A 27,679-nucleotide genomic window follows, 5' to 3' on the forward strand; every position below is an offset into this window, starting at 1 on the left:
AAGGAGCTTTTATTCATTTTTATTTCAGTTTTAGTTATTTTAAGTTTTTATTATAATTTTTTTTACTGTAGTTAATTTTTTAAAGTTTTTATTTCAGTTAACATTTTATTTCAAGTACCAATTTTTATTTTTTTTATTTTTTTATGGCTTTAGTTTTAGTTAACTTAGTCATAATTTATTGAGTGAAGGAAAAAAGATTGTCTTTAATTGTTGCCAAATGAAAAAAAAAAATTAATAACAGGTTGATTATATGACAGCAAAGGAAGAAACAGTGGGAAAACAACTGATATTTTCCAGTACAACCATTCTTAAAATGCCTGACTGACATCAACACCACTTTTTGCTCCCATACATCTATTTTTACTTAATCTAATCTCCTCAAATATCCCTAAGGGACAGATAAGGCTCTGTTAAATGTCTCTAAGGAGGGAGTTTATCTCTGATATGTTCTCTATTTTATATCCAAATATGAACTTGGTGAGAAAATAAATGATTTCTTCCCTGCTATACTGACTTGCAAATTAAAGAAGAAAAGAAGAAGAAGAAGAAAACACATTGTTGTTTATAGCATCAGCTGTCTGAGCATTAAATATCTGAAATGGACAAACACTGGGGACCTCCAAATAAGTTTTTATCTCATATGGTTTAACGAAAGCTCATATTTGTGCATTCAGCATGATACATTTAAATGTCATTGCTTTTATCCTTCACATCAATCAGATTAATAAATCATTCACTGATTGCCCATCTCATCCAAGAGGTCAAGGTTAAACATGGTTCAGTTTGCCCCTGTTGGTTGACGTTGTAACTACACCACTCTGGAAGGAAAAACAACATATTTCTCCTTCATCATGTCCTTTTTCCCCCAACAGTTTTAGCTCTCCATTTCTAGTAGCTGACTGCTTTTTTCTTTTCTTTTTTTTTTTTTTTTTTTTTGATGTAGTCTTTTTTTATCCAGATTGCTTGTAGATTATTGTATTGTTTGTACACACTAAACTTTCAAAAAGGGACAATCATATGTAATATGCACCATTTTATTCACAAAGTCAAATACACTTGAGTTTCTTCATGTGAAACAAAATCACAAGTCGACATCATCATCAACAACAACAACAACAACATGATTGCATCCACATTAACATCCACATTACAGGTCAAAAAGTTCTCTTTTCATCTTGTAGCCATAAAGTACTGGAATCTATGACCATTTACAAAATAAAAGGCATAATAAAAGTTTGCTACTACAGTATGCTTTTCAAATAATACAATCAAAAAAGCATTATGAAGGACTGAATCACAAAAGTGCATTAAAAGGAAATAGTTTCTCTATCTTGAAAATACAAAGAATCACTCCGTAAAGGCACCACAAAAGCATGTATCCTTCAGCAACCCCAAATATTCCTCCCAGGATTCACTTTGTACACAATACTAACTAAATAATACAGCAAAAGCATCAGTCAATGATCAATACAGCTCCATTAAAATGACTTTTACTTGTAAAGCAGACAAAGACACTGACTATTTTTGTTCACATTTGATAGTTACCTCTGTAAACTTAAAACCAAAAATCTCCATGAAAAATATTTATCCATTGCAAATATTTAGAATAATCACAGTCCCATTTACCACATTAGAACTGCAAGTCACCATGAAAAATATCTATATACATATACCCAGATATTGCAAATAAAATGACATAAAATTTCTTAATTTCTTCACATTAAAATGGGTTTGCCTCTCTCGGCGCCTGCAGGTGTATGGTTGTATGAACTGTGCAAATGATTTGACTCAGAGAAACTTTTCTCTGCTAATATTTCAGCAGTTATTATGTGTGTCACATATTTCTGTCGACAGAACCAGCGATGTCAATCATTTGTGAATTTATCATTCAAGTCGGTCTCTTTTCAGTGAAATGGTCAAATGTGTCCATCATAAATGTACACCACATGGCTCCAGGGTACGGTGGCCGAGAGAGCTCAACGCGCTGCAAATAAAGAAAACATCTTCATCAGTTTGACAACACATGCGCTGCAAACTCCACAACACTTACAAATAGTGAAACGCGCTGCAAATAAAGAAAACATCTTCATCAGTTTGACAACACATGCGCTGCAAACTCCACAACACTTACAAAAAGAAAAACGCGCTGCAAATAAAGAAAACATCTTCATCAGTTTGACAACACATGCGCTGCAAACTCCACAACACTTACAAATAGACAAACGCGCTGCAAATAAAGAAAACATCTTCATCAGTTTGACAACACACATGCGCTGCAAACTCCACAACACTTACAAAAAGAAAAACGCGCTGCAAATAAAGAAAACATCTTCATCAGTTTGACAACACACGCGCTGCAAACTCAACAACACTTACAAATAGACAAACGCGCTGCAAATAAAGAAAACATCTTCATCAGTTTGACAACACACACGCGCTGCAAACTCCACAACACTTACAAAAAGAAAAACGCGCTGCAAATAAAGAAAACATCTTCATCAGTTTGACAACACATGCGCTGCAAACTCCACAACACTTACAAATAGTGAAACGCGCTGCAAATAAAGAAAACATCTTCATCAGTTTGACAACACACGCGCTGCAAACTCCACAACACTTACAAAAAGAAAAACGCGCTGCAAATAAAGAAAACATCTTCATCAGTTTGACAACACACGCGCTGCAAACTCCACAACACTTACAAAAAGAAAAACGCGCTGCAAATAAAGAAAACATCTTCATCAGTTTGACAACACATGCGCTGCAAACTCCACAACACTTACAAAAAGAAAAACGCGCTGCAAATAAAGAAAACATCTTCATCAGTTTGACAACACATGCGCTGCAAACTCCACAACACTTACAAATAGTGAAACGCGCTGCAAATAAAGAAAACATCTTCATCAGTTTGACAACACATATGCGCTGCAAACTCCACAACACTTACAAAAAGAAAAACGCGCTGCAAATAAAGAAAACATCTTCATCAGTTTGACAACACACATGCGCTGCAAACTCCACAACACTTACAAATAGTGAAACGCGCTGCAAATAAAGAAAACATGTGGAGTTTGCAGCGCGTGTGTTGTCAAACTGATGAAGATGTTTTCTTTATTTGCAGCGCGTTTTTCTTTTTGTAAGTGTTGTGGAGTTTGCAGCGCATGTGTTGTCAAACTGATGAAGATGTTTTATTTATTTGCAGCGCGTTTCACTATTTGTAAGTGTTGTGGAGTTTGCAGCGCATGTGTTGTCAAACTGATGAAGATGTTTTCTCATTTGCAGCGCGTTGAGCTCTCTCGGCCACCGTACCAGGGGGTTAATAAAGGCCTTGCGTCAGTTACGATTTTTTCATAAGTTGAAAGGTGACCTAGATTCAAAAATTGAATTTATCTTGGCATAGTCAAATAACAAGAGTTCAGTACATGGAAAAGACATACAGTGAGTCTCAAATTCCATTGTTTCCTCCTTCTTATATAAATCTCATTTGTTTAAAAGACCTCTGAAGAACAGGCGAATCTCAACATAACACCGACTGTTACGTAACAGTCGGGGTGTACGCCCCCAATATTTGCATATGCCAGCCCATGTTCCCAACATTATGAAAGGCATTAGACAAGGGCAGCCAGTATTAACGTCTGGATCTGTGCACACAGCCGAATCATCAGACTAGGTAAGCAAGCAAGAACAATAGCGAAAAATGGCAGATGGAGCAATAATAACTGACATGATCCATGATTACATGATATTTTTAGTGATATTTGTAAATTGTCTTTCTAAATGTTTTGTTAGCATGTTGCGAATGTACTGTTAAATGTTACCATCGTTTCTTAATGTATTCACAGAGACAAGACTGTCGTTATGTTCATTTTTAAACACTTGCAGTCTGTATAATTCATAAACACAACTTCATTCTTTATAAATCTCTCCAACAGTGTAGCATTAGCCGTTAGCCACGGATCACAGCCTCAAACTCATTCAGAATCAAAAGTAAACATCCAAATAAATACCATACTTACGCGATTAGACATGCTGCATGACGAACACTTTGTAAAGATCCATTTTGAGGGTTATATTAGCTGTGTGAACTTTGTTTATGCTGTTTAAGGCAAGCAGGAGAGCACAAGATTTAAAGGGGCCGCGCTGCATAAATCGGCGCATTTATAATGATGCCCCAAAATAAGCAGTTAAAAAAATTAATAAAAAATTTTGAGCTGAAACTTCACAGACACATTCAGGGGACACCTAAGACTTATATTGCATCTTTTGAAAACATGTTCTTGGGCACCTTGAATATGGAAGTCATAGGACATAGTTTTGAACTGCAAGAGGCATTACACTTTTTTCATAAGTTGAATACAGAAGCCGTGTGGAGTATGTTTATGATGGATGGATGCGCTTTCATGAGGTTCAAACTCGTTGCCCCTGTTCACTGCCATTATAAAGCTTGGACGCGTCAGGATATTTATTAATATAACTCTGATTGTGTTCATCAGAATGAAGAAAAGGATGGCTTGAGGATGACTAAATCTTGGGGTAATTTTCATTTTAAAGTGAACTAACCCTTTAAGAACAGAGAACAGAGAGAGCTGGATGAACTGGATATTCCAACCTGATCTCATTAGAAAATGTTATTATTTTAACTTTTTCGTATGATTTTTTTACAATGTGATTCATACAGAAACTAACAGGTTTAAGGGAAAAAAAAGTATGTACCTCCTTAACCACCAGTAAGGCATAAGCAGATCATACGAAAACATACAAATGAGAAATATAATAAACTAAAAACTTTTTTTTTTTTGCATTTTTGCCACTCATTGACATGACAACGGCATTTTGGGGGCCTGAAAATGCAAAGATTTGAAAATGGGATTCAAAGTACAAGTTTTTGAAAACAATATCGTTATTGTCTCTGTGTAAACTACTAAAACACAAATTTGTCAAAATGGTGACGTCATGCGCATGTGTATTATGTGTTTAATTTATAGGCACATTGTGTTTCTTTACAAAGTGACATCGCCAACTACTGGCCTGGCATAATACAGCGTTTTTAGTCATTTTGGCAGACTTGTGTGAATGGGGATCGTTTTGACAACGTTGTAATCTGTACACGAAAAACGCAAAAGAAAAAACTTTTACATTTTTTGGTACATCGCTGTTGTGTAAAGCAGCAGTGCGGAGATCGTTTCGACACAAGTCTATTTTTGTTGCGCTGCTTACACTGAATTAAAGCCACAGTGCCTTGTTGTTGGTCAAAATACACCTGTTTTTTTTTTGTTTGTTTTTTTTTTGCCCAAACTTCAAAAACTTGTTTAAATGATCAAAACTAGAGGTATAGATTAACCTTATGATTACTTTTATCATTTTTTCAGCATTTGCAAGGGGAACACAACTGCATCAGAGCAGAGTATGCTGCACATCATAAATCAAAGCATGTTGCAGACAGTGGTCGGAGGAGAACATCTCAAAAAGGTGACATAATAGATGATACTTACTCTGTATTTGCAGTACACGAGCCGTGGTTCAGCTGCACGCGACAAACACTGCCAGCATGAAAGCACAATCAATTGACTCATGCTGCTTCTGCTCTACATACAAACACCTTCTGTGCTGCTTCTGCTCTGCTTGCATGTCCAGAGTGAAACAGCATTTATTCACACCGAAAGTGTTTTCGTGTTCACCTGTGATGATTTTGAGGTTGTTTTCCTATATGAACATACAGTTATTGCTCTCACTGATAGTTTGATCTGAAGCGTCTCAACTTAAGTTATATAGAAGTGCATAATAGTTACATGAATGCTATACATATTCAAAAAAATTAAAACTTGAATTTAATTTTTTTAGTGATTTTTGCAACAAAAATCATGGAACATGAAATCCTGCAGGCGCCCGTACCTCTCAATTTAAGCATATTTATTACAGACAAGCAAAGATGATTGTATATATTATGTATTTTTTATATTTAATTTATATTTCTGAAGTTAAATATGCCTGTTTAGCTCTAATGGCAGACAGCGTTGCCATTGACAAGGCTGAAGCTAGCCACAGAGGGGTTCTGGGTGCTTTTGAGTGAGCTCAGTCGCGTGTTGTTACGCCTAGTGCTTTGTGAACGCAGAGACATGGACGGGCAGCAGCAGCAAAGCTGCTTGTTGAACTGCTTCCTAAAGGATTTGCTGAGCAGGTAGAGAGCGAAGGGATTCACGCAAGAGTTGGTAAAGGCGAGGATACGTGCGCACACGCTGGAGATGAAATGGGCCATTGAGGTGTCCACTTCTGTGTAGTGGTAGGAGCGGTAGAGGTAAATCACATGGTTGGGGAGCCAGCAGATGGCAAAAAGGCCCACGAACACTAGCACTGTCTTGGCAAGCCGCATCCGTGACTCAATCTAGGGTTCAGAAAGCAGAGAGTAAATATAATAAAATATAAAAAAAAACTTTTTTCTCCAATTACAGCCGTTTTATCTTTCTGAACAGTCTGACACAGCAACACTGGCTCAACCAATAGCATGATTTGGGGTGGGACTAATTGTGTGAAATATATGAACCAGGTACTTGTGAAACCAAGTGGTCTCATAGATGAAGAATAACAAAGGCAGTATTGTAATAAAGGTACATTTTGTATAAATGGTTCCTTACATATAAGGTTCCTTTCAAATGCTTACAGACTGTATTATTCACATAACAATGAACAGCAGAGCAGAGGGTCTTACAAGTTAGTCATCATAATTTTTTTCTGTTCATAACTTTTTATAGTCAGATACATAAAAAACATAGATTGATCAACTTTAATACCAAAACGTAAAACCGGTTGTCTCTTAAGTCTTATAATGGCTATGTTTATGCAACTGACCCCAGATGTGTCCGGTCTCATCTTGTATTGAGAATGCTTTTAAAAAATAGCTACTGAATCACCTTTCAAAAACGATTTCAACAAACAGAGACGAAGGGTCACCGTAACAGTACAGATGCTCTCTCTGCATGAACTCTGGCATTTTCAAACTCAGCAATGGAAATGTTACAAATATTACAACTTCTCAATATAATTAAAAATATAATATAATATAATATAATATAATATAATATAATATAATATAATATAATATAATATAATATAATATAATATAATATAATATAATATAATATAAAAGTTTGTGTCTTAAGCATAAACACTCTATGATATAGGGAAATAACTATACATAACATGGAAAAGCCTAAATCCTAAATACCCCCAAAACTATATATTTTTAAAATTACATTGTTCTAGTTGTAAATACAAAAGTTATGTCTAGGCCTTTATGTGTGTTGTGTGTCGTCATGTATAATTGGGTATATAAGATTAAATAAAGTAAATCTAGGATATTTTGTATGAATTAGAAAAAGTTACAAAATTAATTTAATTACAGTACTTTTAAGAAAGGAAAAAATATAATACCAGGTTTGAAGCATAAGTGTTATGTCTTTTTGATTATAATGTCTACTGAAATCTAGGAAAATATCAATCACTGGACTTTTGTTAATACATTTAGAAAAATTTTGGTATAATGCAAATTACAAGTTATTCAGCTACATTCTATGTTAGTGAAGTTCCTAAACGTAACTTAGGGCGGTGCGAGCCCATCTAATCTTCCAATCAGCTGTTCCAGCATTCCTCCCTAAACTCCACCTTCATCGCAAATACCTTGCCCTATGTAATCATATCCTATATTTATTAACTGGGGGTATATCAGAGCTCGAGTTGAAGCTGCTTCATCGAGCCCCTCCTCAGTGGACAGCAGGCCAAATTAGCTAACCTAATACCCTAAATATATATCCAAACAAACTCATTAAACAGCTAAAGCACTTGACCATTGTACTTACCTGCCTCTGAATGTGTGCATTTCCTTCCACAGGCATGTTAATGGCACTCTCAATCAGACTCCTGGCAATGAAGATGTAGTACACAGAAATAATGAAGAGAGGAATGATATACAGAATAAGAAAGGAGGCCATGGAATGGATTTTAGGGTGCAGGTCTCCAGCGTGAGGGTATGGGGCACATGTTTTAAAAGTCTCATTGGTTTCTGGGATGTGGAAGGTGTGGAGATCGGAGAACACCGCCTCAGGAATGGCCAGGACCATGGAGAGCAGCCAGATCGACGCAGCCCTCAGACAGACCTTTAGCGAAGCTTTAGATACCTGGATATCCATCGGCTTGACAATGGCCTTGTATCTAAGAGACAGAAAAAGACACCAGGAACAGAAGGAGCTATTTTAATTAAGACTCTAACCTTAAGAACAATATTTTAATTAAGAACGAACACAAATCAAAAACAAACAAAAATGCGTGACTAATTAACTGATGGAACATGGCGTGATAAATCAAGGGGACTCTCATGCAACTGCAAACCGCCATTTTATCTCTATGAACAGCTGTGTCTCAGAGTTCAGTTCAGTTGTATGTAACCTAATGTCACAATGTTCTTAAAGGTGCCCTAGAATTACAAATTGAATTTTCCTCGGCATAGTTAAATAACAAGAGTTCAGTACATGGAAATGGCATACAGTGAGTCTCAAACTCCATTGTTTCCTCCTTCTTATATAAATCTCATTTGTTTAAAAGACCTCCGGAAAACAGGCGAATCTCAACATAACACCGACTGTTACGTAACATTTGAGGGTTATATTAGCTTTGTGAACTTTATGCTGTTCAAGGCAAGTGCAAGCTCCGTGGGCAGGGAGCGTGAGCATTTAAAGGGGCCGCAGCATGAATCGGTGCAAAGTTAATGATACCTCAAAATAGGCAGTTAAAAAAATTAATTAAAAAACATCTTTGGGGTATTTTGAGCTGAAACTTCACAGACACATTCAGGGGACACCTTAAACTTATATTACATCTTGTAAAAAAAACGTTTGATGGCACCTTTAATGTATCAGCTGAGAACAAAAAAAATGTGCCTCAGGAAAAAAGTTAATCAATGGTATATATGCTTTTGTTGAAGACATTAGCCCACATTATTTCAACTTATTTTTTTAAATAATTATGTTTAGCTGCTGGCTTCTTGGTGAGAAACTACATTACCCATGATTCTACAAAAAAAAAAAAAAAACTCCACCAATCAGAGATTTGCTGCAAGCAAATGTGACAAAAGAACACTTTAGTGCCTGCCCACTCCCATGAAGGACTTCAAATGATATAGAGTTGTATGTATTATATATAAAAATATTCTTTTCTTTTTTCAAGATGGACAAAATTTGCTACCAAAATTTTTTTCAAATAGTTAAAAGTGAGTTAGTTACTTTGCTTCACAACCATGTGGTCCTTTGCAGGTGTCTGAATGATGTCACATCCTGTCACATGATATTGATTGCATGACTTGATCCAAAAATGGTCTCTTTATATTGGTTACTCCAAATGACACATACACATACTTTTAGCACCATTTTGTTGATATATGATGTTATTAAATCATGCCAGAATAAAAAATATACACAGTAATTACATTTTAAGATATTTTAATCACAAATGAAATGGCTGTATTGGCCTTTGAACAGTTCAACCGAATAACCTTTTGACCTTTATATGTAGCAAAATATAATTAAAACCTTATATACATTTGATGTCATATCTTTGTCATTTATTTTTATTAAGGCCTTTGTACAAAAAAATATATATATTTTCAAATATTTTCAGAACATTACAAAAATCAAAGTTTGTAATGTTGTGATTCACTTAGCTTGTTGGTTTGGATCACAGCTTATAACTCTAACAAATAGTTATTTTAAAAATCTTGTGTGGAATAAAAGTGGATGGGCACTGTTGCATATTAGGAAATGTCAGACAGCTGGATTGTGGATTGATGTAATAAAAAAGTTATCAAAAGTGAGAATAGCCTATCAGTCTATGACTGATTTGAAGCCCTGTAGGTCTATCCAGACCACAGGAAAAGATCCTCCCACCTATGATTTCCATCTGCCATCTGTTGCTCATTGCTGTTCACCTAAATATGAAATCAAGCCTCCGGTGCTAATCAGACTCCCACCACATAGATCATGGAACAGTCTTCCTGCTTGGTCATTTTCTTTATATCAGAGGGAGATCAAATTGTAAATGAAATTGAATTGCATTTCACAATATACCAAAGCGAAGCAGCTTCACAAAGAATAGAGCCTCACAAACGAACCCGTCAAAGGTGACAATGGCAAAGAAAAACTGACTAATAAATCTCTGACTTATATACTAAGCACCTTATTTTCTGTTAATGGCTTTAGAAATTCTTAATGAACAATAATCAATCTTAATATTGATTAAAATTGAATCACATCAGCACACCATCAACTGTTTCTCATTTAACCCGAGAGCAATTCGACCCTCAGTTGATCCAGTCGTTACTCTTGAGTGCTCTAGCATCAACAGTTCATTTTTCTCCATCATTAGACATGTTATTTTTCATTTCCCTTCACCTGCTTTTATCACACACCAAGTCACACACTTCCTCAAGAGTACAGACAGACCAAGAAGGCATAAAATTGGAGCCTTGTGGGATACAAAAACAGATGTTTATATACATCATCAGAATAGAATAGAATAGAATAGAATAGAATAGAATAGAATAGAATAGAATAGAATAGAATAGAATAGAACAGAACACAATCAGTTCTGATCTGAACTGCTAAAGTCAGGGTATCCTTGAAATTATACACTCTCTTTTACAATGTGAATTACACAAAAGGCTGGCTTTTTGTAGCTTATCAGATTTTTTTTTTTTTTTTTTTTTGAGGCTGCAACCTCCTAAACATAAAAAATACATTTAAAAAAAATGACATGATTTGAAAAATGACGCACTGCTTTTCACCTGAACTGTTCTGACAAGTGCAACAGATCGTCAGCAAAAGTGGCATAGTGATTTTAAGTTTATAGAATACCTGTTGCATTACATTTTTCTTCTATTAAAACTGACAGTATAATGAATCTATGCCCCTACTCGAAAAAGCATGTCATATGGAATATCAGGTGGTTAGTTACTAGCCTATCAATCTAACCAACTTGAACAAGGTTTGCCAGGTCAGTCTCATCCACACTTACTAGTAATCACCTTGGACCTGTACTTAAAACAGACACTCACAAATAATTAAATATGACTTTTGCAACAGTACTTACATTTTATGTGACTGACCATTTAATAACTATTTAAAAACCACAATAGTATTTTTTTTTATTTTTATAGAGGCTTATGCATAAGAAGAACATGCCCATTCTCATGCTCGATACATAATGATTAAAGACTAGTCTGGAGGTAATTATTAATGTTTTTCACATTCTAATCACTTCCTGATATTTAAAAGGCAATCAATCATGAAACTTAATGTCCCATTTTACCTGATTTCCAACTTTTGCTGAACTCAGCTTAATCAGTCATTTTGGTGTCATTTTACATGTTAATGGGGTAATAATTAATATTTTCTAATTATTTCGAGGACCTTGCTTCATTAACACATTGCGGTGATTTCTATTATATTAAAAAGACGTTTAAACTGAAATGGTATTGTTTTGCTTTCTGAACAGAGGCTAATATAGATCTCTTTACCTGTCCGCTGCCAGCGCTGTGAGCGTGAACACCGACACTCCGACCGACGTCAGTTGGATGAACGGGATGAGTTTACAGCCCATCCGCCCAAAGAGCCACTCATCCGCCAGAAACTTGCTGGCATCCACGGGCGCGCAGGTGACCAGCAGCAACACGTCTCCGAGAGCGAGACTCGACATGAACAGATTGGGGACATTGCGCATGGATTTCACGATGCAAAACGTTCTAATGAGCGTCACATTACCAATAAGTCCAGCAGTAATGAGGAGCGCGTAAACGGTGGCGATAATGATGCCTGAATGCAAGTGTGGATGTTCCGGAGCGGTGCTGGTGTTGTTGCGCTCCGGTGAGTCGCCCAGAAACTTTACATCGAGTGTCGGAGTTAATGTTGCGTCAGACATGTTATCAAATCACTTCGTACGCATTTTGAAATTCAAGTCTCCACATATTGCTATGACTACGGTTTATACTGTTGGTCCGGTGATATTCCTCTCCAGCACATCCTGTGCGCAAATGGAGAGTCCATGTGAGGTTTGGCTCCTTTATGCCAAATTGATGCGCCTGCGCTCTCATGTGTTGGAAAACTACATTTTATTAAGCCATAAAGCCTCTCTAAACTTGAGCTGCCTACCCAGGCAGTAGAAAACGATATGTGAGCTTTAGCTCTTAAAAGATGAACATTCATGGCATCCAGTTAGCATATAGCTCACATATCGTTTGATATATAGCGTGTGAACAGTTTCTATTTTCACCTATTATTATTATTACTATTTCACCTATTATTATTATTATTATTATTATTGTGAAATTAATTACACTGAATACAGTCCTGTTCACCATGTACATACATGTATGCACTTATTATAGTAATTACAATAACTAACCCCTTAACCCATGTAGTTACCATATATTAGTACTTTTTTAGGTAAGTATATTGTAATTACACATAAGTGCACATACTGTAAAATAAAGTGCAAGTCCATTACTTATATACTTAGCTATATCTCCTGTCAATTCTGGTAATTAGGGGCCAAGCATCGAAGGCACGGAGGCACCTATTGTAACCGTTGGCGTTCTTTTTTTCAATTTTATTTTTCTTCTTCTTCTTCTTCTTCTTCTTCTTCTTCTTCTTCCGCTCTTGAAGTCTATGACAGCCCATAGAACCGTTTGCGGGAAAGTTATGAAATTTGGTACACAGTTAGAGGATAGTCTGATCTATGTCCATAGCAAAATTGGAGTCTCTAACTCAATCCCTCTGGCGCCACCAGCTGTCCAAATTTGCACTTATGTTTATGTTAATAACTTTAGAACCATAAGGGCTAGAAATTCTTTTTTCCTCTGATTCCTTGGCTCAAGACGAATCGATTGCACCCTATGACGTTTATGACTTTTCTGCCATTTTGAATTTTCTGAAAAAACTAATTTTTCGAACTCCTCCTAGGCTGTTACTCCGATTTTCACGAAAATTGAATCAGATCATCTTCAGACCAGACCAGTGCTTGCGAAAATAGAAGTAAGGCTGTATCTCTACAACACTTTATCATATTCAGACCAAACTTGGTACATGTCATTACAAGCATGACCTGAGGCACCATGCATTGTTTCGGTGCAGCGCCACCTACTGGTGCGGAGATATGAAAAATGGCTATTTTTGCTTATAACTTCTGATGGGTTTGTCCACAAATCATAAATTTTAAAAACATACTTCTTCAAACTCCTCCTTCAAACTCCTCCTAGACTTTTGCTCCAATTTTCACCAAAGTTGACAAAAAGTTATGGATTTCAAGTCGAAAGTCAAACTGTTTTCGCATATACCGGAGCAATGAATTTGAGGCATGATGCAAAAATTACTCTTGAAGCTGTATCTCTGCAATGCTTTGATATATTGACACCAAACTTTGCAAGTGTCATTGTCAACTCACTCTGACCATACCACATTAATTTGGTCACAGCGCCACTTATTGGTCCAAAGTGATAAACCAGTAAAATCCTCATTTTTTATCATTTTTCAGCTCTTTTGCCTAAAATGATCTTAATAGGTCTCTAATTGCTCACTGCTGCTGTTGGTCTGATGCTCCCAGCCATGTTGGTTGGCTTCTTGTGCCGTTTTTGTGCTTGGCCCCGTAATTGCTGCTTGCAGCTATATTTATAAATGGTATTATATTTAGATTATTTTTCCCCCCATGCAGCTGGGCATAAAAGCAAACCTGCACTCTGAAATCTGATGTAAACATGAATAGCTCCAGGTTTGTGCAATGCTGTGAAGCGTGCTGGTATCCATCTACCCAAGTGTGAATATGGTCTGAAAGTACAGATATACCACAGAGGGACCAAAGAAATATGGTCTCCACAGCAACAGACTTTAAATGTAGTGCAAATTAATGGTGTGCAGATATAAGTGTTCATCCAGAACAGGTTGATGACAAAAAAGAAAAGCTGATACGCAGAGCACAACATGCCATGGTTTCAATTCATTAGATGAAAATATACAAAAAGATGGTTCTACATGATCAAATTTAACTTTCAAATATGTAATGTGTTGATTATTTGAACTACCACAGAATTGATTATGTGAACTGAATTACACCGAATCCATATCATGAATGTCGGTGTGCATTTATTAAACAACCACTCCATAACACACAAGAGACACCAGGTATCAACACAAGGAGTAGCTGTTCACGGAAAGAGACTTCAAGTACTGCAGAGCTGCATGAAGAAACATCTAGTGGGGAAACCCTTAACATCTCCTTCCCATAAACCAGTGGTCCCCAAACTGGGGTACGCATACCCCTGAGGACAGACATGTGCACAGACAGACCGCAAGTGGTCCCCAAGCATCTGCCCTTTTGGTGTCTGACTAGATACGTGCCCTTTTCTAAGTCATAAGTTGGTTTTGTTATTTAAATTTGGCCCATGGCATTAATTCTCAATTAATTGTGTGCCTGAAAACTGCATTAAGATTTAATTCTGCAAGACAGCACAAGCCCCTCCCCCTCCCCCTCTTCTAAATCCCTCATCATAGCCACTACGCAAATCGAGTGGCGTAGCATTGGTGACCAGATATGTATACATAGATGCCACATTCGACCACTCCAGACATGTGGAACGGTCAACATGACGTCACTCACAGAATCAATGATGCCACAACATTGCGCAGTTTCTGGTTGTGAAACTGCCAAAGGTTATCCCATTTCTTTCAGGTGAGAATCTGTTGGTTTGTGTTTTGTATATGTATTAGCTCAATATTACGGGTTTTTAAACTATGGCAACTTTTTAATGTCGTGTCAAATGTTGGGGAAAGTTACTTTTAAAAGTAATGCATTACAATATTGCGTTACTCCCTAAAAAAGTAACTAATTGTGTTAGTTACTTTTTATGAAAAGTAATGGGTTACATTACTTCCATGTTACTTTTTCTCACCTGGGCTGGGCTTGCTTGTTTGTTTTTTAGTAACAACAAAAACAGTTGTAATTTTAGCAAATGTTAAGGCCCTTTCACACCAAAAGTGAAATGAATAAGCCTCAGGCCTGTATTTACACCTGTACAGTAGAGGGCGCAGCTCAAACAAACCTTTCAGCTGTGCTGCCATTCTGGATTAAAGAAGAACAGGATACAGGAGAAGGAAGTTCAACACTCTTATTTCTAAATCTAAAGTAATTTTTGCTTATTTGTATGGATGAATTAGATCATTGAAGGTCAACAGCAAAGACACTGGTTAATAAAGTGAGATTAAATACATAATTTTATGTAAAGTATATTTGTGTAATGTCACTGTTTTTATTCATTTTGAGGAATACTTAATTTTTTTTAGTGCCAGTGAGATGAGTAAATGCATGTTCACATTTAGTCTAGAACTACAATAACCATCATGTTCACACAGCGCACACAACACCTCTGGGTCAAGAGAGCTGTCAGTCAATACATGTTAAAAAGTAACTTGCGTTACTTATTTGAAAAATTAACTTTTGTTAAAATTAAATTTTGTTGTAAATTGAACTAGTCATGTGTTAATTTACTAGTAACTTGAAAAAGTAATCTGATTACGTAACTCAAGTTACTCCCAACATTGGTTGTGTCAGCATCATCTGATGAAGTTTATTGAGATATAGATAATCATATTTGTGTCTAACTAACGTTGTAGACGCACAGTCAACTCATTCTCAAATGTTCACGGACCGGCTTTGACAGTTCTATTATGGTGGATGACTTAAGTCTTGTGGCCCCTAGAAGCTAATATATATATATATATATATATATATATGTATATATATATATATATATATATATATATATAGATATATAGATATATATATATTGGTGACAGCCAGATAAGGTTAGTTTTTACCCTTTGCTTCGCATTGTTTGCCACTGCTGCCAAATTAAACCACTATTACAATATCTATATAAAGCCAGCCAATCACCTAAAAGCGAGTCTGACTTTTTTTTCTTTCTTAAAATATCGTCATACGGGGTAGAAAATGTCACCAAATTAATAAAATGCATGCAAAATTCAAGATATGAATTTTCCCTGAGATTTTGTCTGATATCATGATAAAATTAAGCAATATCACACAAGCAAAAGTGCTGTTTTCCCAAATATCAGCACCATTGCAAATGTAATTTTAACATTTTAATTTTAATTCAACAGATCATTTTAATACAACAGTTCAATAAACAATAAGTTGATATAAATTCAAAATTTTAAATGATAATGTCAATTTTGACTGTTTTTGCTCCATTTCACAAACGAAATAGTTTTGAACAACTCAAAAGAGTGGTGTTTCGTTCATGAATGAATCAGACAATTTGAATGCCTCAGTGACTGAATGATTTCATTTTTTATATTTCATATTTTTATATTTTAAATGAGACAGGGTACACAGAAGGATGTTAATGCCTCAGGGTACTCTACTCTAAAAAAGTTGGCAACCACTTCCATGAACTAATGCCATAATCAATGCCTTATGCACAACTTTCATCAACATTATGAGGTAACTATAGCGAATGTGTGTGTCTAGGATAAAGGATGAAGTATGTCTAGTGATAACAGATATGTCCTAGCTTATCTTCACCAAGTGTGAATGAACATAGGGCACAGACTGAGCCCTCATTGTGTTGGCGAGATAATCTTTCATTATATTAAGAAAGGGGATGACACACAAGGCTTTTTGTGTGACAAGGGGATAGCACACAAAAGGTATTGCTAAAATCCATCTACCAGGCTCCCCACTTCCCAGACCTCCCACACCTTCCTTTTAATTCGCCAGTGAAATGGTCCTCAGTTTCAGTCTGAAACATACAATCAGAATGCCATATGCTGTTCCCCACTACGTCTGCTCTCCTCCTCTGATAAGATAGCAAAACCCACTCCATGAGCACTTCAATAAAAAAAAGAGGTTCTTGAGTGTGTGTTTGTTTTGTTTTCGAAGGTTCTGATAAGGTTGGGTGATGTGATGCTGACAATTTGCTCTTCTTATGTTGAGGTTCACTGGTAACATAAGTACAGAAATCTGTGGTATTGATGGCAAGACTTATATAGCAACAGCTCTATAACTGCCAATGAAATCAGAAGTGCCTATTTGTCACTGTTTATCACAGTCCTGCTGACCACTCTCAATATCCTATTATGTCAAGTGTGTGTACTATTTTGTGACAACCACAAAAATCAATTAAAGGTGCCATCGAACGTTTTTTTACAAGATGTAATATAATTCTAAGGTGTCCCCTGAATGTGTCTGTGAAGTTTCAGCTCAAAATACCCCATAGATTTTTTAAATTAATTTTTTTAACTGCCTATTTTGGGGCATAATTAGAAATGCGGCCCCTTTAAATGCTCACGCTCCCCCGCCCCCGAGCTCTTGACTGCCTTAACCAGCATAAACAAAGTTCACACAGCTAATATAACCCTCAAAATGGATCTTTACAAAGTGTTCGTCATGCATGCGTCGGATTATGTGAGTATTGTATTTATTTGAATGTTTACATTTGATTCTGAATGAGTTTGAGGCTGTGCTCCGTGGCTAACGGCTAATGCTACACTGTTGGAGAGATTTATAAAGAATGAAGTTGTGTTTATGAATTATACAGACTGCAAGTGTTTAATAATGAAAATAGCGACGGCTCTTGTCTCCGTGAATACAGTAATAAACAATGGTAACTTTAACCACATTTAAAAGTACATTAGCAACATGCTAACGAAACATTTAGAAAGACAGTTTACAAATATCACTAAAAATATCATGATATCATGGATCATGTCAGTTATTATTGCTCCATCTGTATTGTTCTTGCTTGCTTACCTTGTCTGATGATTCAGCTGTGCACAGATCCAGACATTAATACTGGCTGCCCTTGTGTAATGCCTTGAACATGAGCTGGCATATGCAAATATGTTTTCCATGTACTGAACTCTTGTTATTTAACTATGCCAAGATAAATTCAATTTTTCATTCTAGGGCACCTTTAATGAATTTTGGGACTTGCAAAAATGTTTAATATACCTTCAGCCTTGATATGCAAAAGGAAGTGACAACTGAGGGCAAAAAAAGGGTTGTAGATCTGTTCTGGTATAGTGGACAGCAGGAAACGATGCAAATAATATGCCACTAACCACGTTCATTTGTAGTTAGGATAAAATAAACAGGCATATATCTTTTATTGTTTACGTCAAAAGCAGTGCACCAAATCAAACTCCATATGATATTTTCATGCAAACTCATATGTCTATTTTTTAGAACAAATTATGTGGCATGACCTTATCCTCAAAAAGCATAAACAAAATTATTTAAAGAATAAGTATATGTCATACCCAAACAGATGTCCCCTGCTCAGTGTTTAGGGAGCAATGAACACTTCATAGGGATCATGTGTATTGGAACACAGCCTTATTGATTAACACTGATTAATACTGACCACTGCCATATTTAACTTTCCAAATGATCCGTAATGAATGAGAGGATGGAGGTCCCAAATTTTTTTTTCCCAGGATTTTATTATAATAAAATATTACATTTAAGTCATATGAGATACTACTAGGTTTGAATCAGAAATCCATTATTAAAATAAAATAAAGACATGAATGGAGGAATAGGACATGGCAGAAAAATTAATTATAATATTTGATTTGACCCACTGTGTGAAAAATGACTATGAAAGATATTTATGCACATTCTGTTTATAACTTTTTGGGACATGGATTTTTTATTTCTAATTATAAAAGTAAATCTTAAATAACTTACAGTGGAATCAAAATGAATGTTAAATTAGTAAGACTTCTAAAGTTATAAAGTGCTAGTTTTGTGTGTAAAATATAACATTTTCTACAATGAAAAGAAAAGCTATGATTAGACTTTTGATACAATATTGATTCTTTTTTACAGTCTGCTCTGAATCGCTTCTCAATTGGCTGTTCTTTAAAATAATGTCTTTGTTTCTCTTCGATAATACAATTCCACTTCACTGTGGCAATTTTATTGATTTTCCTAAATGTCACATCAGCTGAATGTCTCATCTCTAGGACATTATCTTGGACACACCACTCCTTCCAATCCGCAGACAGGATTTGAAAAAAAAAATGCTGCTTATTGAGTCCCAGCCAAACCCCGGATATGTTGATTAAATGTCATTCTTTATTATATTCCATAAGCAAACAGACAAAGAGCCCAACTGTGATTACCTGTCTATGAATCCATAATAGCATTTCAGGCATTCCTTAAGAATACATATCTCAAAGAATGACAAGAAAATTGCTTTCTTTTCTTCGTCACGAACAATGGATAAATAAGATATTTTTTTTCACGTGTTAAGAATTAATCAACAACTTGTTACCAAGTAGTAATGAATTCTGGAAGGAAGAAAAGACTAATCATGAAAAACAAGCAAAGAAAACTCATGTCAAAGGTCATCAGACTTGCAGCAAACTGCTGTAACCTTTTCAGTAAGAATGGCGATGAAAAGGTTCAGTTGAGACCTTTGCTTCTTATCAGAATCCTACTGCCGTGTTTTATCAATAAACTGAGCACATTCCTGATGATGGCTGCATGATCGAAAGGTTTCTGCTTCAATAAACGTCTTCTAAGCTATGACCTTGAGCAGAATTTTTTAATCTCCCTTTACAATATTTCTAATATTTCCTGTTCCTACCACCTGCAACCATTCAGCTGTGTGCAAGTTTTTTTTATTTTTTATTATTCTGTATTGCATTATCAAACTCTTCTATTCATCAAAGAATCCTGAAAACTTTCCACAAACATATGAACACAAGCAATTTTAACATTGATAATAAGAAATGTTTCTTGAGCACCAAATCAGCATGATTTCTGAAGGATCATGTGACAATGAAGAATGGAGTAATGATGCTGAAAATTTAGCTTTGCCATCACAGGAATAAATTACATTTAAAAATTCTTTTTTTTAGTTTTATGAAATATTACTAATTGTATAGGTCTATTTAATTTCGATTTTTATTCTTTGTTTGTTGCTACAAAATCATAAAAATCAGGGTTTCAAATTGTAGACACCCAAAGATTGGTGGAGTTGCAATTTTACAAACCTCATAATAATGAGTAAAGAATAAAAAAGCTGATAACATTTTCAGTTTTTCATGCTAAAGATGACAATCAACATTTCTGAAGGTTAAAAACCTCCTCTGTTGAAAATCCTAATTTAAGATGTTTTTTTTAAGAACAAAAAGAAGAACCTGATCAATAATGAACTGCAGGTAAATTTAGAACATGTAGTTTTAGTCATGTGTCAAGGTCTGTGTGATCACACTGGTCTGTGTGAAATCATTAGTGGCTCTGAGGGGGTCCTACTATGGGGTTAGGCTGCATGTTTCTCTATGAGATTTTCATTATGTTTGTTAGTAAATGCCATCTTTGCATTGATGGTAGAGCACAGATCAAACATGTCCTCATAAATTAATCGCTCTCATACACACACATGAACACTTACATGGGAAGGAAACCATAGAAACCTCACAACCATTTTCCCATGGAAGCTGCCGAACAGATCGCACAAGTACTCAGAGTACCTCATTTTGGTCTGACTCACGTTCAAAGATTAAGGAGAGAATGAATTTGTGAATTATGCAACCAGGAGGGCAAGATCAAGAATGGCACTAATATTCTAGGAAAGTTAACATTCTTTCCTTTGATTGATGGCTCAGTGTGAGGTGGGTGAACAAATCAGTGAACAAAAGCTTATGAGCAAAAATTAAAAGTAAATTTCAAAGAAAACTTTTTAACTATCCAAATTCAAAGGATAACCATATTTTTTCAAAGATTCATTCTTTTCATTATGTTAGTGTAACCCCTCACCTAGGTCCTACTCACCCCGCTCTGCGCGGGCCTCAAACCTGGGTGTCTGGCGTGGGAGTTGGATGTGCTAACGAGGAGGCTAAAGACTGCAACCTCTAGCATCAATCGTTAGAGCATCTCTTGAGATCAGAGGAGTGAGGTTTACTCACACAGCGACTACTAGCTGGCCTCCGTCACACTAACCCCCCAAACCTCACTCCCATCCGGGTCACGGCACCAATGTAACCCCTCACCCAGGTCCTACTTGCCCCGCTCTGCACGGTCCTCAAACTTGGGTTTCCGGCGTGGGATTCGGATGTTCTGACAAGGAGGCTAAAGGCTGCAACCTCTGGCATCAGTCGCTAGAGCATCTCTTGAGATAAGAGGAGTGAGGTTTACTTGCACAGCGACTACTAGTACTTAGCTCATTGTTTAAATGAACTACTTTATATGCATTTTATATACTTAAGAGTATAGAGATAGATAGATAGACAGACAGACAGACAGTATTTGGATAAAAGACTGATTTGCCTGTAATGTGGCAAATAAGCTTCATTTTGCAGGTTGTTCTTGAAATGGTACTGATAAGCATTTGCCTTAATATTTATTTTCCATCTGTCCTCTTTATCAGTGCCAAATGAGAGTAATTCATGGTCAGATATTGCCTGGAAACCTTGAAAAATGTGTGTGCAGTTCTAAAAAGCCTCCATTGACCATCCATTGACTAATGTTAACTGTATATTCAAACTAAATGTTTTTCCCTCCAAGCAACAAATCAACTGCAAACATTTCATTACTGTAAACTTGTACTACCTGATTCTTTTCTGGAAGGCTCTTGAAAGCTTTCTCCAGGTAGGCCATTAAAGACATCCTTGAAACACATTCACACAGCGTCATTTCCTCTTTTCTTTGATGAACCTATATTCATGAGTTCACACTTACATATAATTAGATAGAGTAAAGGTTTTGCGTATTTGGCATGCTGTCTGGGGGTCCCAGAGTACTCCCCCCGGATGTGATAAGAATAGTTAGGACTAGAAGTGAGGAGATGGGGCGGTGAAGGCATGCTGATCAACTGTCAACAGACAGATGTAAGTCTGCTGTATATATACCTCTTATCATTAATTGGGTTGATTAACTGAATGCGCTCCTCTTGTGTTAATTAGGTAAATTATCTTAATGTGCTCCTCCCGAACTTTGTTAATAAAACGTCATTTTCATTCCTAAACACTCCCTTTGCATACAACATACCTTTATCTGACTCCAAAGAAGTAAATAATGAAATGAAAAGGAATTGAGACACAAATGACAATGAACCCATACGAGACCGAGTGGCACAGCTGAACTCTATGGGGTTTCCAATCACATAAATGTAATGATGCAGACCACTCTGTTCACTGTCACATCTAACAGCTATGAAAGAGGACTTCCTTTCCATCCTGTTCCGTTGACAGGGCCTGATCTCAGTGGAAAATCACACACTGATTAAGTCTGACAGCATTTTGTTCTCTTTAGTCCTTCTGTAGACAATTCAGGAATACCACTGGGTTTTATTATACGCTGGTCAAGATAATGCATCGCCTGAGCCCACCAGAAGGAAATTCACGTTGAGATTTTTATTAGGGTTATTCAAGTTTGATACATTTGTTATTCACTTCCTTAAAATCAAGACAGTAGATAAATACCCAATTTCCACTAGTTTCTGTGCATTTTTAACACATTCGGAAATCATTTTCTCAATTGAGACCATTTAAATGCAGAATTTCTGCCTGACAACTGATGCATCATTGACAGATTAAAAATGGCATTGTTTGTGTCTGGCTTTTGAATGAAAATCTATCTATCTGTCATTCTCCCACCTCTCTAACCTTTCGCTTGCTTCCTCTCTCACTTATGAAGCTGTGTGTGTATGTTTGATGGTCTATGAGATCATATCCAACTTATCTTACATTCTCTTGAGCCAGCGCCAATACTAATCCCGTTCGGAGAGCCCGGAGGAATAATGGAGCAGAGTGAAATGGGGGTCCGTAATCATTGCCGAAATCAGTTCCTGAAAAAACTGTCAAATTACACAGAAATGGGATTCTGTTACATCGCATTTTATAGATTGGCCCACAAAACACACACAAACAGAGCCTGGTAAATCGATAAGACTATGGGAATCTATATCTAAAGCATTAAGTGGGCAAACACTGGGAACCGTTAACATCGCTCTTATTCTTATCACTGAATGGTTTCAGGATTTTCAGAAATTAATTTTCCCAGCCTAGTGGCTCAGGCAGAAAAGGGCACTTACTGTATAAAATAATGAATGAAACATGTAGGGCCTATAATAATAAACACTTTCACCAGCATGTAATTGGTGCCTGTTTTAATGCACTTAAAAAATAATGTTTTTTCCCCCTTTACTTTAAGGCTTCCATAAACACATGTTAAAAACTTGATAGTACTAAAAAGTGTAATGGTTCATTTGTTATACACTTTCATTACTTTTGGCTTTAATTTAATTTTAACTTTAATTTGGTCTAATGAACTCTTATTCAGGGTGACTTGCAAAAAGGTGCTTCAACAGAAGTTAAGCATATTATTCAAAAAGGTTATTTTCTAGGAAAAGAAGTGCTTTCTGTACAAAACCGGATACACACAATTAGGGTTTTTTTTTTTTTTTTTTTTTTACAATCAAATTGGTACAAATGCATTAACATGGAATAATGAAAGTATTTTTTGGAAGGGTTGAGTCATGAGTCTGCACCTGAAGATGGGGAGGAGGTTGATTCCATCCCTGGGCTCTAAGAACACAAAGCACTCAGCCCTGCTGGAGGGGTCAGCTCAACTGGGCAAGTCATTGTTCTAGGGATAAGCATGTATTGTATGTACTATAGCAGGGTGTCCGTTGACTGCCATTTATGCTACAAGTGCAGTCCAAAGCACAAGTCCAAAGCATATTTTTTTATGATTAATCTGAGAGCACACAATTACCACCGTTTTATCCGGCAGTGCTTTAATCAGTGTCTAAAGCGCCCTCTATTGGTGATTGTTATTCATAACAGCTTATGCATGACTAAAGTTGCAATGTGCAGGAGTGCTATTACAGTTTTTCTGTTGCTTTGCTTTGCACATTTTTCGAAACATTTTTTGTCTTAAGAGACTTCTTTCAAAAACATAAAAAAATTGTACCAACCTCAAACTTTTGAACAGTAGTGTATGTGTTTGAGGTTTTACTTACTAGTCACATGGTTCATAGAGTTGCTGTCCGACAGGAGGTCCGCTCCAACTCTGTTGCACAGCCATCAGCATGGAAGGTGTGATCTCAGTGTGATTGAGTCTCAGATGGGGATGCTAATTTTGCAAGAGAAAGTTCAAATGTTCAATTTTCTCAGAGAGTAGCCTTTCTCTAACGGCATCTTCCAGTTTTTCCAGTATTACAAACATGACAACTCCCTCTTCTTGGTCTTGACTTGACTGAATGATCAAATTTACCAATCTTATGGAAATATGATATATTGTAATTTATACTAAATATAATAATTTGTAATTACCATTTTAATCTGACTAATTTTCATATTGTTTGTTGTAAAAAAACATCTTAAGAAAAGGTTCAAGGTTATGGGGTTTCAAATAAGAATATGACTTTCTGTTACAAAAAAGGGCATTGATTTCATACATGTCATCTGCAGAAGCAAATTTATAAGACATTTTGAGAATACACAACAGGTGAATAGGGATTTAATTTACAGGTACATATCAATATTCCTATGAAAAATTAGATATTCTTATGGAAATGTTGTCAAGTATGTCATTACTCATGTAATATGTCATTACACTTCTTTTTCATTACATGTTGCCCCAAGAACACATTAAAGGTACAATATGTAGAATTTTTGCAGTAAAATATCCAAAAACAACTAGGCTAGTGTTATATATTTTGTCCAGCTGATTACAAACAATATCTCTAATGTTTTCAACTACTTGTTAATCATGAGAAAATTCCCATTCTAAACCATAGACAGTAAAAGAAATGGACACAGCGACCCCATTGGAACTCAATTGAGTCAAGTGAAGCCCATTTTTAGCGATTTTTAGCACTTCCCTTTCTGACGCACAGACTCACACTAAGCTTGATGACGTCCGCAACCTGTCTGACAGATGTAAATCTTCTAGTAGCTGTGCGTGCAAACTGCCATCGTTAATCTTGCAGAGACGGCGAGCTTGAGCGGCGAGTTCTTTGGCGTGAGTGAGCAGGAGTAAGTATTCTGATTAATTATTTTGTATAGTATTTTAAAATGTAACGCCAGTACGCCATATTAAGATAATATCCCCGATTGCCTGCGAGCTTCTCTTCCTGTCTGTGCGGTTATTTCTCTACTGTGCGACAGAGAGTCAGGTGGTTATGACGCAATCGTTAGCTTATTTTTACAAAAACTGTTTCTACGGGGCCATAATGTAACATAGAAGGTAATGGAGCCCTTTATACATTGTCGTGTATCTTTGGAAATAAATAATGGGCAAATGGAGTCTTTAAACGCCTCCGATGTAAAGTTATTCACTGTCAAAGTGACGCCAAAATGAATGGGAGTCAATGGGGATGCTAACGCAAGTGAAGTTCTGCTACAAGATGGCGGCACCCGGCCGACTTCAACTTCCGGTCGACTTCCTTGGGCACTGTTCTAAACAGTGACACAGGGCAGTGCAGTCGCCTGTCAATGACGTCAGTTACCTTTGTTACCGCCTTTACTGACGTAGAAACCACATGACAACAGTGCCGTGGACAAATGCGGAAGTAGTGTCTAGCGTCCAGCAAACCACTAGCTTGCTTCAAGCAGTTCCTTATTTACTTCTTGCACGTTTTATGGTGGATTGTGTTACTTATTTATGTAACATAATTACTGTTTACCATCTGCCGCTGGTTCTGTCGACAAGGACAGCTCCCGTAAACTCATGACCGGAAAAGCGAAAGCGGCGCCGGCGACTGTGTCATAATAAAAGTCCCGCTGCTCGTGAGGCGTGTGTTGATCGATCGCTCCAGCTCCTCATTCAGCTCCCGCAACACTCGGTCCTGCTCTGCTTCATACTACAGTAACGTTAATAATCGCATCCACGAACATGAGTTCTTCCAGACTCCAATCCCTATTCTTTTGCACCATCCATTGAGATGGAGACCACATGTCCCAAGTTTCCGCTCTAAAACTTGGCGTCATCAAACTACGCTTTTTTGTTTTGAATAGGCTTCTAGCGACCTCTAGCGGAAAAATATATCACAAATTGTACCTTTAATCTGCAAATTAGATATAATGTATAGATACAATTTACAGAATGGGACTTCCCATTTTACACACATATTGCATACAAGTAGTATTGCAAGTAAAATAGAAGGCCTATATCCAATCATTCTGTTATCTTTTTTTAATAATATAGTTGAGAATCATCTTTATATAACGTATGGTTAAAAATAGTCATTATATATAGTATTTTTGCTGTGGTATTAAAAATTTCACTGCTAGTCCTATCTTAGGTAGCTTATTTATTTGAATAAATGTATACCTGGGTCAAACAACAAAAGCAATCATTTAAATTCATTTCATGAATTTAATCATACCAATGAGCCAAAGGCAGGGCGTCCCAGCCCATCTTGGAGGTGTCTGTATAACCACTTTACTCCTGAAAACCACGGCCAGCATTGCCCCGTCCTGGTAAAAGCGGAGTGATTTCCAGGGGACCAAGGCTTTGACGCAGATATGGGTCACCTTGAGAGTGTTTCGGGTGGGACAAGGGCTTTCAACCAGAGCTGGAGTGGTCACATGGGACCCTTTCCTCCTCCATCCTGAGGCATCAGGACTGCTTCGTCTGCACGGGGTCCCGTTTGACTTCAGTCTCCGCTTTCGGCTAAGGCAGGATGGGACGCTGAGGCTGGCTTGGGTTATGAGTTGACTGAGCCGTCTTGGAGCAACTGGAGAAGCTGGCATAGCTGCGATGTAGCACTCTGCAAAGCTTAATCTTAGTGAGATTATGGCACAAGTGGTGCTCCAGCACCACTAGGCTGGCGTCTGTCTTTGATGAACGTGGCTTGGCATGGGCGCGGCCGAGAATGCAGCGAGGTGAGACTCGCGCTCTCGCAGTGAGAGCGCCCTTCTTTAATGAACACGGCTTGGCGTGGGCGTGGCTTTAAGACTTGTGAGGCTTATGGCTCACCTCACTCCATTCCCACAGGTCTCGGCCTTCTCATATCCTACACATGCTGCATGCTAGAGCTAGCAGGCCGATGCCAAACAAGGCTTCTGGGCAGCTCAAAACTGTTGTGAAAACAGTTTTCACAGAATTTCTGAGTCTTCTTCCCCATGAGAGATGCTTTTTTTCCACCCATTGCTAGGGCCTTAATAATGTCTTGGTCCTAGTCGGGCAGTTTCTAAATCATACCTGTGTTCAAAGCTCACATAACCATGTCCACGAGAACAGTTGGTTCTTGTGTTTCTGCACACCTGCACAGAAAGGATGAGTCAGAATGGGTGGAATATTGTATGCAACATTTGTTTGGTCACATCTGGGTGCAAATTTGATACAGTATTTTTGTTGAAGTACAATGTCATTTTGACCATAATAATGTACCAAATCTTACTATAAATATTGCAGTAGTATAGAAAAATACTATACATACATTTATAGGTAAAATCGAACTCCGAGCCTCCATCAGTTGTACCCTTTGAAATTCTTCATTCCGAAGCTTTGAAGTGGCCAGTGCCCTTAGGAGGGCAATATATCCCGTTTGGAATTTCAACTGAAACAGGAAGACAGGGCGATATATCGAACAACCCCGCCCCTTTTT

The 27,679-nt window shown here is 36.9% G+C and overlaps 1 protein-coding gene across 1 annotated transcript; it reads right to left on the reverse strand.

Moving 5' to 3' along the window:
- Positions 1 to 4,842: 4,842 nt before the first annotated feature.
- grpr (gastrin-releasing peptide receptor) lies at positions 4,843 to 12,056 on the reverse strand. Its single transcript, XM_067387225.1, has 3 exons — positions 11,561 to 12,056; positions 7,854 to 8,205; positions 4,843 to 6,382 (listed from the first exon to the last, which is right to left on the reverse strand). Exons 1-3 carry the CDS (start codon positions 11,959 to 11,961, stop codon positions 5,999 to 6,001), a joined length of 1,137 nt encoding a protein of 378 aa, XP_067243326.1. The 5' UTR covers positions 11,962 to 12,056; the 3' UTR covers positions 4,843 to 5,998.
- Between the last annotated feature and the right edge of the window lie 15,623 nt (positions 12,057 to 27,679).

The sequence above is a fragment of the Chanodichthys erythropterus genome, chromosome 6 (assembly GCF_024489055.1).
Source record: "Chanodichthys erythropterus isolate Z2021 chromosome 6, ASM2448905v1, whole genome shotgun sequence".
NCBI lineage: Eukaryota > Metazoa > Chordata > Actinopteri > Cypriniformes > Xenocyprididae > Chanodichthys > Chanodichthys erythropterus.